Raw genomic sequence first — 13,863 nt, 5'->3', positions numbered from 1 at the left:
AACAAGTTACTGTAGAAACAATAACAGTACATGATGATAACAACTTTACTGAAATCGTTGGGTTATTTCTTTCATTAAACCCTTTTCGGTCCAGTGCAGAATAACACAAGAGATGTCTATTTCTGAACAATGTCTCAACTCACAATATCATAATCACTCAACTTCTCTTCACCCTTTTGTTTATTTGGACGAATATTGCAATTAATATGTAAATAACTTGATTAAAAGCGGACCAGCAAGCCTCTAACCAACGGTCTGATTACTGTGGGTTAATGTTCATGGGGGGTGGAGCGAGCACATTATTCGGACCGACGTCATTGAACGATGACGTTGATGATGGCCAGCCCTCATGACACCAAACCAAAACTCACAAAACCCATCTGCTGTAGAGACAGTGTACCCAACATTAACAAACTTCTCCAACACCTACCATCCTGCTGTGTTTCAATTGTCTAACCGGAATTAACAATTCCGGAACTCCTACAACAGTTTTTTGAGATTCATTAATCAGTCTATTCTTTGCTACCTCCCTGCGAACATCCATCAAGTCCTCTCTTCTTCCATTTTAATCTTTGTGGCTACAAGAAAATATCCTTTCCCTCTCGTCCATGTTTTTGTAGTTACTTTGCTCGCAATCCATAAGGAATGAGGGGTAACTCAACAGAGTTGGGCTTAAATTTGCTACCTCTTTCGTTGTTTCTTAACTAAAAATTAAAAATACAAAAAAAATCAAGATTAACGATTCCTAAGTGTGAGTAAAGAATGAAAACCTAACTCTGAGACCCACTCTTGACACTAGATTACATTATGGTTCTAGCGTCGACTCCTGCGTCACACATTCTGGATATTTGCTTTGCTAATAACTAATAAAATTGTAATAATACTTAACGTGATCTCCTTGTCAAGTCTGTTTTCTTCCTACAAACTTACTATTGGTGCTGTTATGAGTCAACGACCCCCAAAAACCACAACATTAATGGTTAATCTGCGCCTAAAAAAGAGCCAAAAATCTCTTCTGAACACACACATAACTTTTTTAGTGATTTTGTTTTTATCTTAAACATCGTTCCAGCTTCATTTTGTAAAATACATTTAATTTTTACTCACATAATCTTTATCAGAAAATTGCTCATCACACCAAAATGTCGCTTTTTGCTCAAAAAAAATCTCATAACAAAGAATCTATTTGACTTAGAAATTGAGAAACCCATTTTAACAATCATTATAGTGAAACGGAACTTCCCTCCATGACTCGCCCACAAGGACTCTTGATCGGATTTCTCTGGAAAAATGTTTCAAGTGAACGTTTGGAGAACGGGTTCGAATCCATTGCTGGCCTTTAGATTTTCTTTTCCTGGGAGCTTCTTACAGCACACTGTTCGGTGATGGACAGTATTGTCTGTAAGAAAGAACATTTGGCAGTGCGCCAAAAAAACTCCAGGCGTCAAAGTCCTCAAACTGTGACGCGCTTTAAATTAAAAAAATAAAATAAAATAAATTATAAGAAGTCACAAAATTAAATAGATAAATAAAAAAACCTCTTTATTTCACTCTCCTTTACAGTTCTCTTTGATCCTTTTCAAATTTACACAGTCAAATAAGTACCTACACATAAAATAAGTAATAAAAGGTAAGAATATTTGTGCCTGAATTTCTTTATTTCGCGTAAACTTTAAAAAAAGTGAAACATAACTGTTCAAAATTCTTTCTCAAAAATAATTGCCACGTTATTGAAAATAAACATTTCAAAAAGAGAATATTGCAAAAAAAATACAAAAAGAAAAGTAGTTGGTAACCGAAACAGAATTTAAGGAAACTATTTGCTGAATGAGCTCTACTATAGGGGGGAAACTATCCCCCCTTAGGGCAAAACTAATTGCTGCAACCAACAATTTCTGGAATTTTCATCAAGCCATCTTACTGTGATCTTGAATAGAAAAGTCAGAGTGGAAAGTCAGTTTAAGCAAAGAAGTTCTATGAAGGAGAAAACTGATCGTTTATTAGTTCTGCACTATCGATATGTGCTCTTTGTAAGCTCTTCAAGTAATTATTGTTCTTTTAAGTTGGAGATTTGGTTAAAAATATTCGTAATATGTATTTTCGCCAATAATGTGGTAAATATAAGTATAAATAATTATGTTCAAAAAAAAATGTTTTTGATTAAAACAGATTTATATTAGAGATCTCTCTCTATAACGAGATGTGCAGTGGAAAATAAAGACACGTTTCAGAGCTTTGAAAAATATAAATATGTAAAGCATTCACATAACCCAAACAATATCAATAGAAAAGAAAATGTAACTAGTAATATTTAGAGCTATTGGACGCCACGGTAGCCTGCCAAGTTAATATGTATTGTGGTACTGGGTTCGATTCCCGGTCTTAGGACTTGGATTTTATTTAATGGTTAATAAAAGAAATTTACAGTAAAGTATGTTTGCTAGTCGCCTCCGTCCACGACACCTAATTGGTAGTTGGACGTAAAGCCCCGCCTGAAAAAATAGGCGATTACTTTACTTTTTATTTAGAGCTATTCTTTTGCACTTCTTAGTAACAATTCACAGCTTGCTGTTCGAATAGTGTAAGTAATTTGTGTATTTTGTGCGCCGACCAACAACTGGCCTGCCGGACAGTTTTAATTCGCGAACATTGTTCTTACCAATTAAATAAGTCATTATATCTTAATGGTACAATAAGATGCATTATGTCCTATTGTGTTGCGATCAAAAAATAAATAATAATAAAAGAGAGAAAACGACGCCGAAAACGGAAAGTAAAATGAAACGACCTGATGCTTGCAGTAATTATAAGTTTCTAGGTTGCTAGTTTCTCTAACCCATTTTAGTGTGTTTGGCAATTTAGACAAATGAACGGCACAAATTATTTGGAAGGTTTTATCGATAATAATATTTCCTTCATCCTATTTTTTTATGATCTTCTTCTACTGAGTAGGTTTACTAAAAGACTGCATAACCACTAAATGACAATCCTTAGGTTCAAATTAAAATGTTCAGCAGGAGGTGAACGATAGAGAAGAACAGAGTAAGAAAACAAGACAAAAGATTAATTTTTATTATTACTTACAGATCTCACAAAATAAATAAATTGAAAACAGTCAGTCAGTTGCCGTAGGATATCGCTCGGTAGTATTAATCACCTTGTTGTTCGTAAATCGGTTTCTCTTCAAAAGATTCTGTATTCTTTTGAAAATAAATTGGCACCGGCACTTGGACATAGTAGGGCACTTTCACTGGATAAGGAACTTTCTTTTCTACGGTGTATGGTATTGGCTTTTCTAAAGTTACTGCATAAGGTTTGGGTACAGGAACTTGGAAAGGTTTTTCAATTGGTACAATCACTTTATATGGCACTTTCTTCTCCACATAATATGGTAATCGTTTCTCAACTGCAACCTGCACTTTGTAAGGTTTTGGTATTTCAACAGGTACTTGAACTGGTACTGGAACCTTTTTCTCAACTGGAAAAGGTACTTTCTTTTCAACATAAACTGGCACTGGTTTTGGTACTTTGTAAGGAACAGGACGTTCAATTAACACCTTGTAAGGTACTTCAACTATCTTTTCTACTGGGCGTGGTTGCGGCACGTAAACTTTTACTGGGTAAGGTATTTTTTTCTCTATTTTAACTGGGTACGGTTTGGGTATTTGAACAGGTACTGGCCTCTCTACCTTCACTTGAACTGGATATGATACTTCTTTCTCTATTGGCAACGGGTAAGGCACCTTAATTTCCTTCGTAATGATGGGCAGCTGTGAGTGATCTGGGTGATGGAATGACGTGTTTGATGGCTTTTGGTGTGCATAATGACGGAGATCGTATCCTCTTTGAACTGATGCATATTCGTTACCAGCCACTAAACTGATGCATACAACTAGTACTAGTATGAACTGCATATTGTCACTTGGTAAATAAAGGATAAACTGGCCTGCGTGAAAGAACTACTTTCTTTTATATGTCTCAGCTCAGAGCAGTCTGTAAAGTAACAATGCGTTTCCATTAACGACCATAAAGACTTCACAGTCAAATGCAGTCCACTGTTTGTCAGTTTAACGGAATAGAACCGTTTCTATTCACCGCCGCAACTTCTACAATTTAGTGAGTGGTTCAAATGGAACATGCACAAAAGGATATGATTAAACACGCGTCTGCATCTACATAAGAATTAGAAGAAATATTCTAAGGAATCATAAGTTTATTTGTTTGTATGCAAAAGAGGAATTACCAGCCACAGGTGGCTCTCCAAAAGTCAATTATTGATCTCGATCACCGATTAAATCACACGGCCATAGTCATCTCAGTCGACAGTTCAGATTGTCTGAAATAGTTGAAGACGATAGCTGGTCAATGAGCAGGTAGGCAAGAGTGACATCTCTTGTCTCGTGAAGGGATTAAATTTTGAATGAAAGGTCCTTTTAAATCATTGTGAATAGTTCTGTCAGAGGCGCTGTATAGTGGATTGGTTGTACGACGTACGATTTTTTTTCAGAAAATAATTGAATAAAAAGACATTTAAACGGTTAAAAATAAGTAAAGTAATCGTCTATTTTTCCAGGTGGGGCTTAACGTCCAACTACCAATTAATTAGGTGTCGTAGACGGAGGCGACTAGCACTAGCAAACATACTTTACTGTAAATTTCTTTTATTAACCATTAAATAAATCTAAGGCCTAAGGCCGGGAATCGAACCGAGTACCACAATACCATATTAGCTTGGCAGGTCTCGCCTCTAACCGCTCGGCTACCGTGGCGCCTCGGTTAAAAATATTTGTTCAAGAAATGGAAAAAACTTTTCTTTTTTTTTGCTCAAAAATCGGTTTTTAATGTTACTTTTTTAATATAAGCATTTTTTGTAACTATCGCCTGAGCCTAGGGACTTAGCCAAAACTAGTTCAAGCCTAAACAGTTGTCCAATAAGAAACTGCTTAGTTCAAAGCACCAAAAGCCGACTTGAGTCACCGAAAAATCACAGCGACACAACAAATATGGCAATAAACTTAGGTGGAATGTCCAGAAGTTCTATCGCCGTCTACTAACCTTATCTGCTTAAGTCTAAACACCCCTTTATCCCAATTTGCTCAAAATGACTGTATATTTTTTGCTGTAAGTCGTCCCAATAAATTAACATTTAAGGTTCTTGGATGCAGATTGGCCGAAGTTACTTTTACTTTTCAACTCATCCATCAGCTTTTGTTAAGCCTAACAATGCATTGTACTTAGTTATGACTTAATCAAAAAGTTAGCCCATTGTCATTATAACATACATGTCAAAATTCAAAAACACGATAAATTTAAAATTCAATTCCATTTGCTCCTTAGCCCAGCGAAACCCTTTAATACTTAACCCCAGAGAAAGTTCAGACAATGAAGGGCTCCAAGGTCTGGCAATGAACGCTAGCCGCTGTAAGCTATGAATTTATCATCATCTCTTTAATTTTTTCCAACCCTCAAAACAGTTTCAGAGAACTACCGAGGCTTGGTATAACTTCTCCGCTGTTCCACAGTAATTCGGACTTTATGTGCTGCTAACTTCACTCATTCACCAGGGAATAAGATCTTTATTTCCTGGAATTAAATTCTAGCGAAGTAAAAAGAGGTTTTGTATGCAACTGTTAGTGGGGTTGCAAGGAGAAACTGCATTGACAGAGTAATAAGGAATCTACTGTCTTCTGCCCGGATACTTAATTTTTTACAATTTATAGAAGAATTTCATAAAGAATATTCCAAAAGCAATATCCCCAAAACAATAAAATTACGAAATCATAATCTATGATTTAATTTGAATTGGCCCTTAAGTTCCGATTTTCTAAATTAAAGCTAAAATTTATTAATTAATTATGTATTTAATAATTTCTTTAACATTACTTTTACAATTAAAAAAAAACATAAGACTTCCTAATCCTTGAGCCGTCACCTTATATGAAGTGCCATAAGCCGTCACCTCGGGTCATATTGACCCAGAAATAAAAACTATTAAATAAAAAGGAAAAACTAACTAATATCATGTTATAGGGAATAGAAATCGAAGACAAAACATTTATTTATACTTTAATAAAACAGAAATACAAATTTAAAAAAAAATCAATAACATAAAGATGTAATTTCTAAATGAGGTGCTGCTTAGTATGTAATGAAAAACAGAGAAAATATTGATAGCTTACAATTAAAATTAAAACAGTTAATTAATTACAATTATTTCTACAGTTAGTGCAAATAGTTTGCTGAGTGTATCTTACATATGTAATTTTTACAGTTACTGCAAAAAGTAGTATATTTATTGTCCCTTGTACTAGGGCATATGTGGCATCTTCTTCGTTTTTAGGGTTAGGAATGTCTTCTCCATTTGTTCCAATCGGAAGAATTGTTGTGCTTTCTTCTTGCAGATACATATTGATCCTCACCTTCAAATCCCGTGAGATCACGGTTCTCAGCGACCTTCTGATAATGATGTTTCGCAATAATTGATGCCCCAATCTTTTGAGGAAGGTGCGTCGGTCCATTTTGAAATTTATATTTTTACGTTGAGCATTATTTTTATATGTGATATACGCATTAAATCCTACCCCCACTCCCACTGGGGTCGCTCCCTTAGCTTTTACACAGTGGTGGACCGCGATAGACTTCGGTCACTAAACTCCCAGAACAATCTCCACGGACAATAGCTACACCTCCCTCGGCGGCAAGGCAACTTTGATACTCGTACAATATTATTAGTAGCAATAACAATAAAAAAAATCCTTTTATTGAATAAAATTAAAGAATTATTGGAGGAGAAAAATGTTACTCAAGGAATCACCTCGGGTCAAAACACTGAGAAATGAATGACACAAGCCGTCACCTCGGGTCAAAATTGCTGGTTCGAGCCCGTACAGCAGGCGGCGAGAAAAATTCCCATGCCATCTCAATTAAAATACGTCAAAAAGAGATAAATAAAAATTTCGCGAACCCAGCCCTTATAGATATTAAAATAGAAGGCTTGAAAGTATGATCCGGGTCAATATGACCCGACGTGACGGCTTAAGGGTTAATCTTTAAAATAAAGCGAGTACTGAAAATATTCTTATGACGAAGAAGTGCTGTACCCATTTCCTATGTCCTCACTTCGAGGCTGACTTTAAAGTCAATTCAACACCAAATGCTATCTAAGAATATAGTTTTAATCAACTGAACCAAATAAAATTTAATAAAATGAATCCTATTTTAAATTTACCTTTTCTTGCAGGCGGTACCAATTTTATTTCTGCAGGACATTACGTTTGATAAATTCGATCACAAATTTTTGACGGAGGACCAATTCTGGGTTTCCTATTTCCATCCTATTTCCGATCTACCCATGACATTCTCACATTCAACACCTCCGATCTAACAACTTAAACAAATATATCCTTCTTCTATCACAGGATAACAAACTTTCTGAATCTATACATACCACGCAAACGTCAACTGCAAACGTTTTGGTCTAAATAATAGGCTGGTTCCGTAAATGGGAATTTAAGCATAAAGTTACAGAATTCTCAGACCAAAATCTCTTCTCATTCTGTTTGATGTAACCAACCATTACATTAAAAATTAACCTTAGAGACTTACAGTAGAACATAACGAACGAAACTTGAAATATCTTGGCTATCAGCACGCGACAGGACTAAACTAAACTGCACACATCATACTGAAATTAAGACTGGCTTCAGACAACAGCAGCACTGCTCTTTAGTTAACTGAAGGACATCTCTGATACTACAGTGTGTGCACCAGACCATAAGTATTGCTTAGATTTCCCGAAAATAAAGGAAATGAAGGAACGTAGGCAGGAACTCCTACCGTCACCCGTCACCTCCAAAGGAGCGTCAGAGTGCTAGTCGAAAATCTGGCGAAACTAGAGCAGCAGGTAGATTATAAAATATTGTATACCAGTAAACCTAGGGGTAGATAAGCCCAGAGATAAGGGTGGTCCTGGCGCTTTGAACAAATAGTTTGTAGCGTTATAAAGCTGCAATTTTTATATTTTTGTTTGAATTATAGTAAACAACTCGTTCGTTTTTCGCTACCAAAACGTTTCGTTCAAAGATAATTGACGAACAAAAAGAAAAAACTAATAAATAGGATCGTCTTGCTTGAGATCTCACATGCATTAATAAACTATAGACATAAAAACAAGGCAAAGGAAGCAATTTTCAGGAAAACTAAGAGGGTACCAAGTATAAAATTTATAATGAATTAACTAAAGTAAATCGTAGCGAAGTAACCACGAATGACCTTCGTAAGAACAAAGAGTAAAGTTGATGACCAGGCAACCTCGTGGGAACGTTAACATGAATAATTGTTTAATGTAAATTTTTACTCCATATTTCTCTTTTTATGTATAAATAAAGCAATAAATATCATCATGGTGAGTTAAGAGCGCCCATTTGAAGGCTACCTATCTCGCAGATTGATTTAGATTTCATTTACAGGTGCCATGTCTACCGATTTAAACAGGGTACTGCATCCATGGACCTTCTTATTCATTCTAAACCTGGCTCTAGGCGACCACAGCTTGATTAATGCAGATGAATCTGAAATTGTTGGCCAAATTCAAAGAAGCAATCCGAGAAATGTCGATAGTTTGGAAGAGGGTACGCTACAAGATCAGTTTCTTCCAGCAGAAGATAGCGACCAGAGGATGGAGAAAAGATTCGTTACGCAGGACAGAAAAACCACTGATTACCCTGGTGATTTTAAAATAAATGTGAAAGTTCCAGTGATGGTAGAGGAGGAAGTGCCTTACAGGATGTTCCTCGACAATGCACAGTCGATGAAGACAATTGAACAGAAAAGTATGTATAGAGATTTCTTAAATAAATATTTACACGACCAGAAAATACCGAGACATTACGCACCTTTCTATTCGCACGTCCAATATCCAGATCATTCTCCAATCCACGTGCCGCTAAATCCATTACCAATGCAGACAAAACATTTTGCATACCCGTACGGTGTAGACATGGACACATCACATTTACCACAACATAATTTGCATTATCCCTTAGACCCAATGATGCATTACAGGAAATACTATGAAAAATCTTATCCAACATTTTATGACAAATATCTGAATCATCCAACAGTTCATACAGGACCATCTCCTGCTGATTTACTTTCGCATGGTCATGGTATGTATCCTGGGAACAGAAATTATGGTTTATGGAGCATGCCTCCTTTCAGATATCACTCCAACTTACAACCAAGTTATGAAATGGAATATCCATACTTCTGGCCATCAACAACCCTAAGTCCGGAATATCTACTTCATCAATTAGCAGAAGAGAAGTACCCTCTTAATTATGCCGAATTGAAATATATGGAAGATCGAGAGAAAGCGATTCTGCATGATTTAAATGTACAAAGAATTAGGGATAGTTTATTGGAATCTGCATTCCGAGATCACTTAATAGATGGCCCAAAATTATATCAACAAATTTTCCCCCAACATGACTATATGGCGGAGGACGAACCAAGGTTGCACCATTCTACACGTAAAACTGATAGTGTTGACCATGCAAGTTGGGATAAACACCACCTCGACCATCCATATCACCACAATGATCAAGAACCTAAGATAATGGACTACCCACCAACCACAATTCGATATCATCATCAACCTGTTTACAAGGACATAGCTTCTAATAGACAACCTGATCATCATAGCCAGGCTAAAGATGAGGAGAGAGCTGACAGTGCTGTAAAACATGTCCTTAAAACTCAGCAGGAAATGGAATATAATTATCATATAAAAAATCCAAGTGGGTCTACGAAGATAAATCCAATTGAAAAAGAAAGAGGATCTGACACTAAATATGTTACACAGCAAACAGTGAAGGAAAATCAAGGAACCCATGATCAGAAAGTGGATGTTTATTACAACGGACATGATCGAACTAAATATGATGATGGGAATCAAAGCATTCATGAAGACCGTAAATCCAATGTACAAGGTGCACCAGGTGTCCACCAAGTTCAAGAAAGTCGCATAATAATTGCGGACAAACATAGAATACCTGATCACCCCAAAGAAGGTAACATTAACCATAAAGAAGGATACCCGCAGAGACAACCTATCTCATCAAATCCAGGGACTGAACTCAATGGTAACAAGCGTATTTTTATTCCAGTGGTCAAAGAACAACATATTAATGTAGCAATCAAACATGACACTCCACCACAACACAACAAACATATTCAGAGTCAAGACGGCTCGCAGCTAACTTCTTCCAATGTGGCTCAGTTAAACAAACATAAAATTACAGAAATGAAAGTAATTAGTAGACATAGTCCGGAAATTAAAAACATCATTCATGTGTCAGTTGCAGAACAGGAAGTAAAGCCAGGTGGATTGATTGAAGCATCAAAAATTGATAATATTGATGCAAAACGAACGATACAGGTCACTGAAACCCCGGAAGAAGGTGATCAAGGCGTTCAGAAATTTCCAGATTTAAACAGAAGAATGAAAGATGGATTTCAAGAAACTTATATTATTACAGAAAGTCCGATCGCAATTTTAAAACATACCTAAAATATTGCAAAATTATTTTTAAAAAATTAAAAAAACATTTCAGACGAGTTTAATTATTACCTAATTTTATAGCTTTTTTTATGTAAATAATTAAAATGAATTGATTCTTTAATTTAACTAATGTATTTATCTTTAATTACGTTTATTAGAAGTCTTTATTATTTGATTATCAGATCTCCAATATTGTTTATTAAATATTCGGTAAGGATCAAAAATTGTAATTCTACAAATACTTTAATAAACAAAATTACATAAAGCTTTTGCTAGTTTATTTTACACTTTGGCACATTTTCAAACACGTTCATACTACCATTTCTCCCTGATAGGTCGAGTGTTGTGGTTTTTGGCGCCATTACTAATTAATTATTGAGGTTCATTGGAAATTTACAACTCGCGGTTTGTATTTCAGCTGGTTTGCGATCTAGTAATTCTAATTTATATTACTAGATAGAGATTGGTAAATTATGTACTTTATTTATTTAATTGTAGGTATACAATATTTTCAAATAGAAACTAAAGTTTTAGTTTACACAACTATGTACTTAAGCATCCTAATTGTTTACATGATGATTAATAATTTGTAATTAACGTAAACCAAAAAACCGTAAGCTGGTTGCTAAGAGTTTAAATTTGGGCACTGGTCTCCCTCCTACGTCTAGATCTGAAGTCAACATTATCGTCGCCAATCTTTCACTTAAAAAGATTATTCACCACCCAGTAAATAAAGAATTACACTCATGTAGCAAGGATATCCTAGTATACCGCGGAAATAGCTTGAGATACTTATTTTGAATCGTCTAGATATTGGCATGTTGGTTTGTAAGTCAGGATCCTGACAACTCCTGCAGTTTAGAGTTCCAGAAGAAGATAGGAAAAAAAGCTCGTACAGTTGCTTTGTCTCTGATGATTCTGTCCTTCACTTTTGAGAATGATAGTCTGCTTGCAGTACAGGAAGACCTTGGAAACAAATCAGGGCATTGTTTGTCCGTAGAACTCAAGCTGTATGTACAGCAGTGGTCTACTCTTAGGGAAAACACATTGCCTTGGTTTTTTTCAGGATTAATCCTGATTTTCCGAAAGAATTTTGTTTTCATTGTTTCAGTCTGACGATACGCAATTCCACCCACCTTAAAGTGGTATAGATAACCTTGGCACATAATGCCAACTAAACATTCTTTGGTCTACGTAATCGGTTAAAATGTAGTGGAGCCTACAATATAATTCTATCATATTCCTACAGAGATGTTATGAAGTTCCAGATCATTGGTTTAGTAGAATTCGAAACAGTCTGTTGGAGAGGTGTAACTGGACTGTAAATAGACCTAGTCGTGTATGGAAGAAGCCAGTATGCCAAACGGTGTGTAGTTAGCTTGTCGAACACCAATCAATACTAGCCTTAGTGCTTGCGACCATTGATTCCTTCAATTCTAGTAATCAAAGCAATAATGGACTATCCTGTTCTGAACTCGAACTGTTGTTTACTAATGATAAAATTGTAGTTCAGATGGAGAGGATGGTTGATGGGTTCTTCCAAAACGATTGCTTAGAAACTCATGAAGCTGATAGGTCTGTAATTTTGTTGATTTCATCCATCGAAGAAATTAAGTTTTTTGTGCTTCCGACCAATTTCCGATTTTCATTGAACATCAGAGGTTCATCCATTAGTTTGGTGTAGATCAGGGGTGAGCAACCTTTTTAATCAATGGGCCAATTTAAATTTAAATTTTTTTTTGCGGGCCGCACATAGATTAACTCTTACTAATAATTTACGAAACGTCCGTATTGCATGTTTGAACAAGTCACCGACAAGTGTGTACCTCGTCACAAAAAAATCGCGCAGACGCGGCGCGTTCGTATTGCATGTTTAAAAACGTCGTCGACAAGTAACTCGCCATAAAAAAATATTTCGGTTTAGTATGTACTACCATTCTATTATAATTAATTTTATAACAATATATTGATGGGAGAAAGTCGATAAAATAAATTCAATTTTAGAAATGCTTGGCGGGCCGCGTGTTGCTCATCCCTGGTGTAGATGATTTGACTTCCACTATGTTTCTGTCATACACTTATTGCACTACCCTTACTAGGGTGTTTCAAAAAATGATGACATAAATTTTAAAGAGCGCCGGCCGGAAAATGCAAAATATTCCCTAATTTAGACGTTTCAGTATCCAAAATTATTTGTTTTTTAAATTCAATGGTAGCGACCTCTAAATATTAATCGATTTTGCTCTAATACGGACGAAATTTTGTTTTTAAATGAACTTTGATTTTCCGGCCGGCGCTCTTTAAAATTTATAAGTCATCATTTTTTGAAACACCCTAACCCTTACCCACTGGGTGAGGGAGCTTTTCTTGGCGTATCAACATATTTATTGATTGCGAGAAGTTTCATGTATTATTTATGTATTATAAATGTATAAATAATAAAAGAAATTATGCCTAAATTCCCATTATGATTTATACATAGAAAGTATAAGCTGTGTGGCTCTGTTAGTGTGCTCGGTGTAGCGCACGGAACGATTTTGAAGAGAGTATCTGAGTTAATTTGCCCGCCCGGAATGATTTTGTGAACGGCTTTTGTTTATGTCTTTTCTATCAAAGATGTCCGTATTTCCTCTTCCCCTTCCTGTAACAGCATGATTGTATTCTAGATACTGTCCAGATGATAAGATGGTTTGCGTAAGTTCAGTCTATTTTGTTGTAATTGGACGAACAGATACAATAGATTTGTACTTTGCTCTTACTATGACTTTCCTCCTCCTCTGGCCTATTCGCAGGCTAGTTTGTAAATTTCGATGTTGTCATAAGGTTTTCTTGTTCCGGTTTGTGCATGCATCCTGGTTTTCAGTTTGTCCAAAACGTTAGATCTTAAAACCAGTTCTGAGGCCTAGTATCTTGAAAAGGTTAAATGGTTTAAAACACTCGTTTCCAATGTATGCAAATATCGGGAATAGTTGAATATTTCTGTTTTGGGCAAAATTTGCTTCTACTAATTAGTTTATCAATAAAGTCATTTGCGTAATTAGTTATTTAGTGAAAATGTAATTGGTGGCCATTGCTGTGCTGTGAATGGTAACAGGTTTTTAAATATACTTGGTCGACATAAGAGGCATGGCTTTTTCATAATGTTTGACAGATCTTTAATTATACAGGTTAGCTGGAGGCTTTGATCGCTTTAGTAAAAGGATCAAATTAGAGATTTTCGGAAGAGTGGAGAAATGACCTAGACCTCAAGGTAGAGCCTTGCTAAATTTATTGGTCTTACGCTAAAAAAAAAAAATCACTCT

The 13,863-nt window shown here is 35.7% G+C and overlaps 1 protein-coding gene across 1 annotated transcript; it reads right to left on the bottom strand.

Annotated features, from left to right (window-relative positions):
• Positions 1 to 3,149: 3,149 nt before the first annotated feature.
• On the bottom strand, positions 3,150 to 3,947 carry LOC141459827 (uncharacterized). The gene has a single exon (XM_074139642.1). It carries the CDS (start codon positions 3,912 to 3,914, stop codon positions 3,150 to 3,152), a length of 765 nt encoding a protein of 254 aa, XP_073995743.1. The 5' UTR covers positions 3,915 to 3,947.
• Positions 3,948 to 13,863: the final 9,916 nt, after the last annotated feature.

Source organism: Rhodnius prolixus, unplaced genomic scaffold (genome assembly GCF_049639745.1).
Source record: "Rhodnius prolixus isolate KJV_2025 unplaced genomic scaffold, Rpr scaffold_1, whole genome shotgun sequence".
NCBI lineage: Eukaryota > Metazoa > Arthropoda > Insecta > Hemiptera > Reduviidae > Rhodnius > Rhodnius prolixus.
Note: the sequence above shows the minus strand (reverse complement) of the source record. Positions and strands in the feature narration are given on the sequence as shown.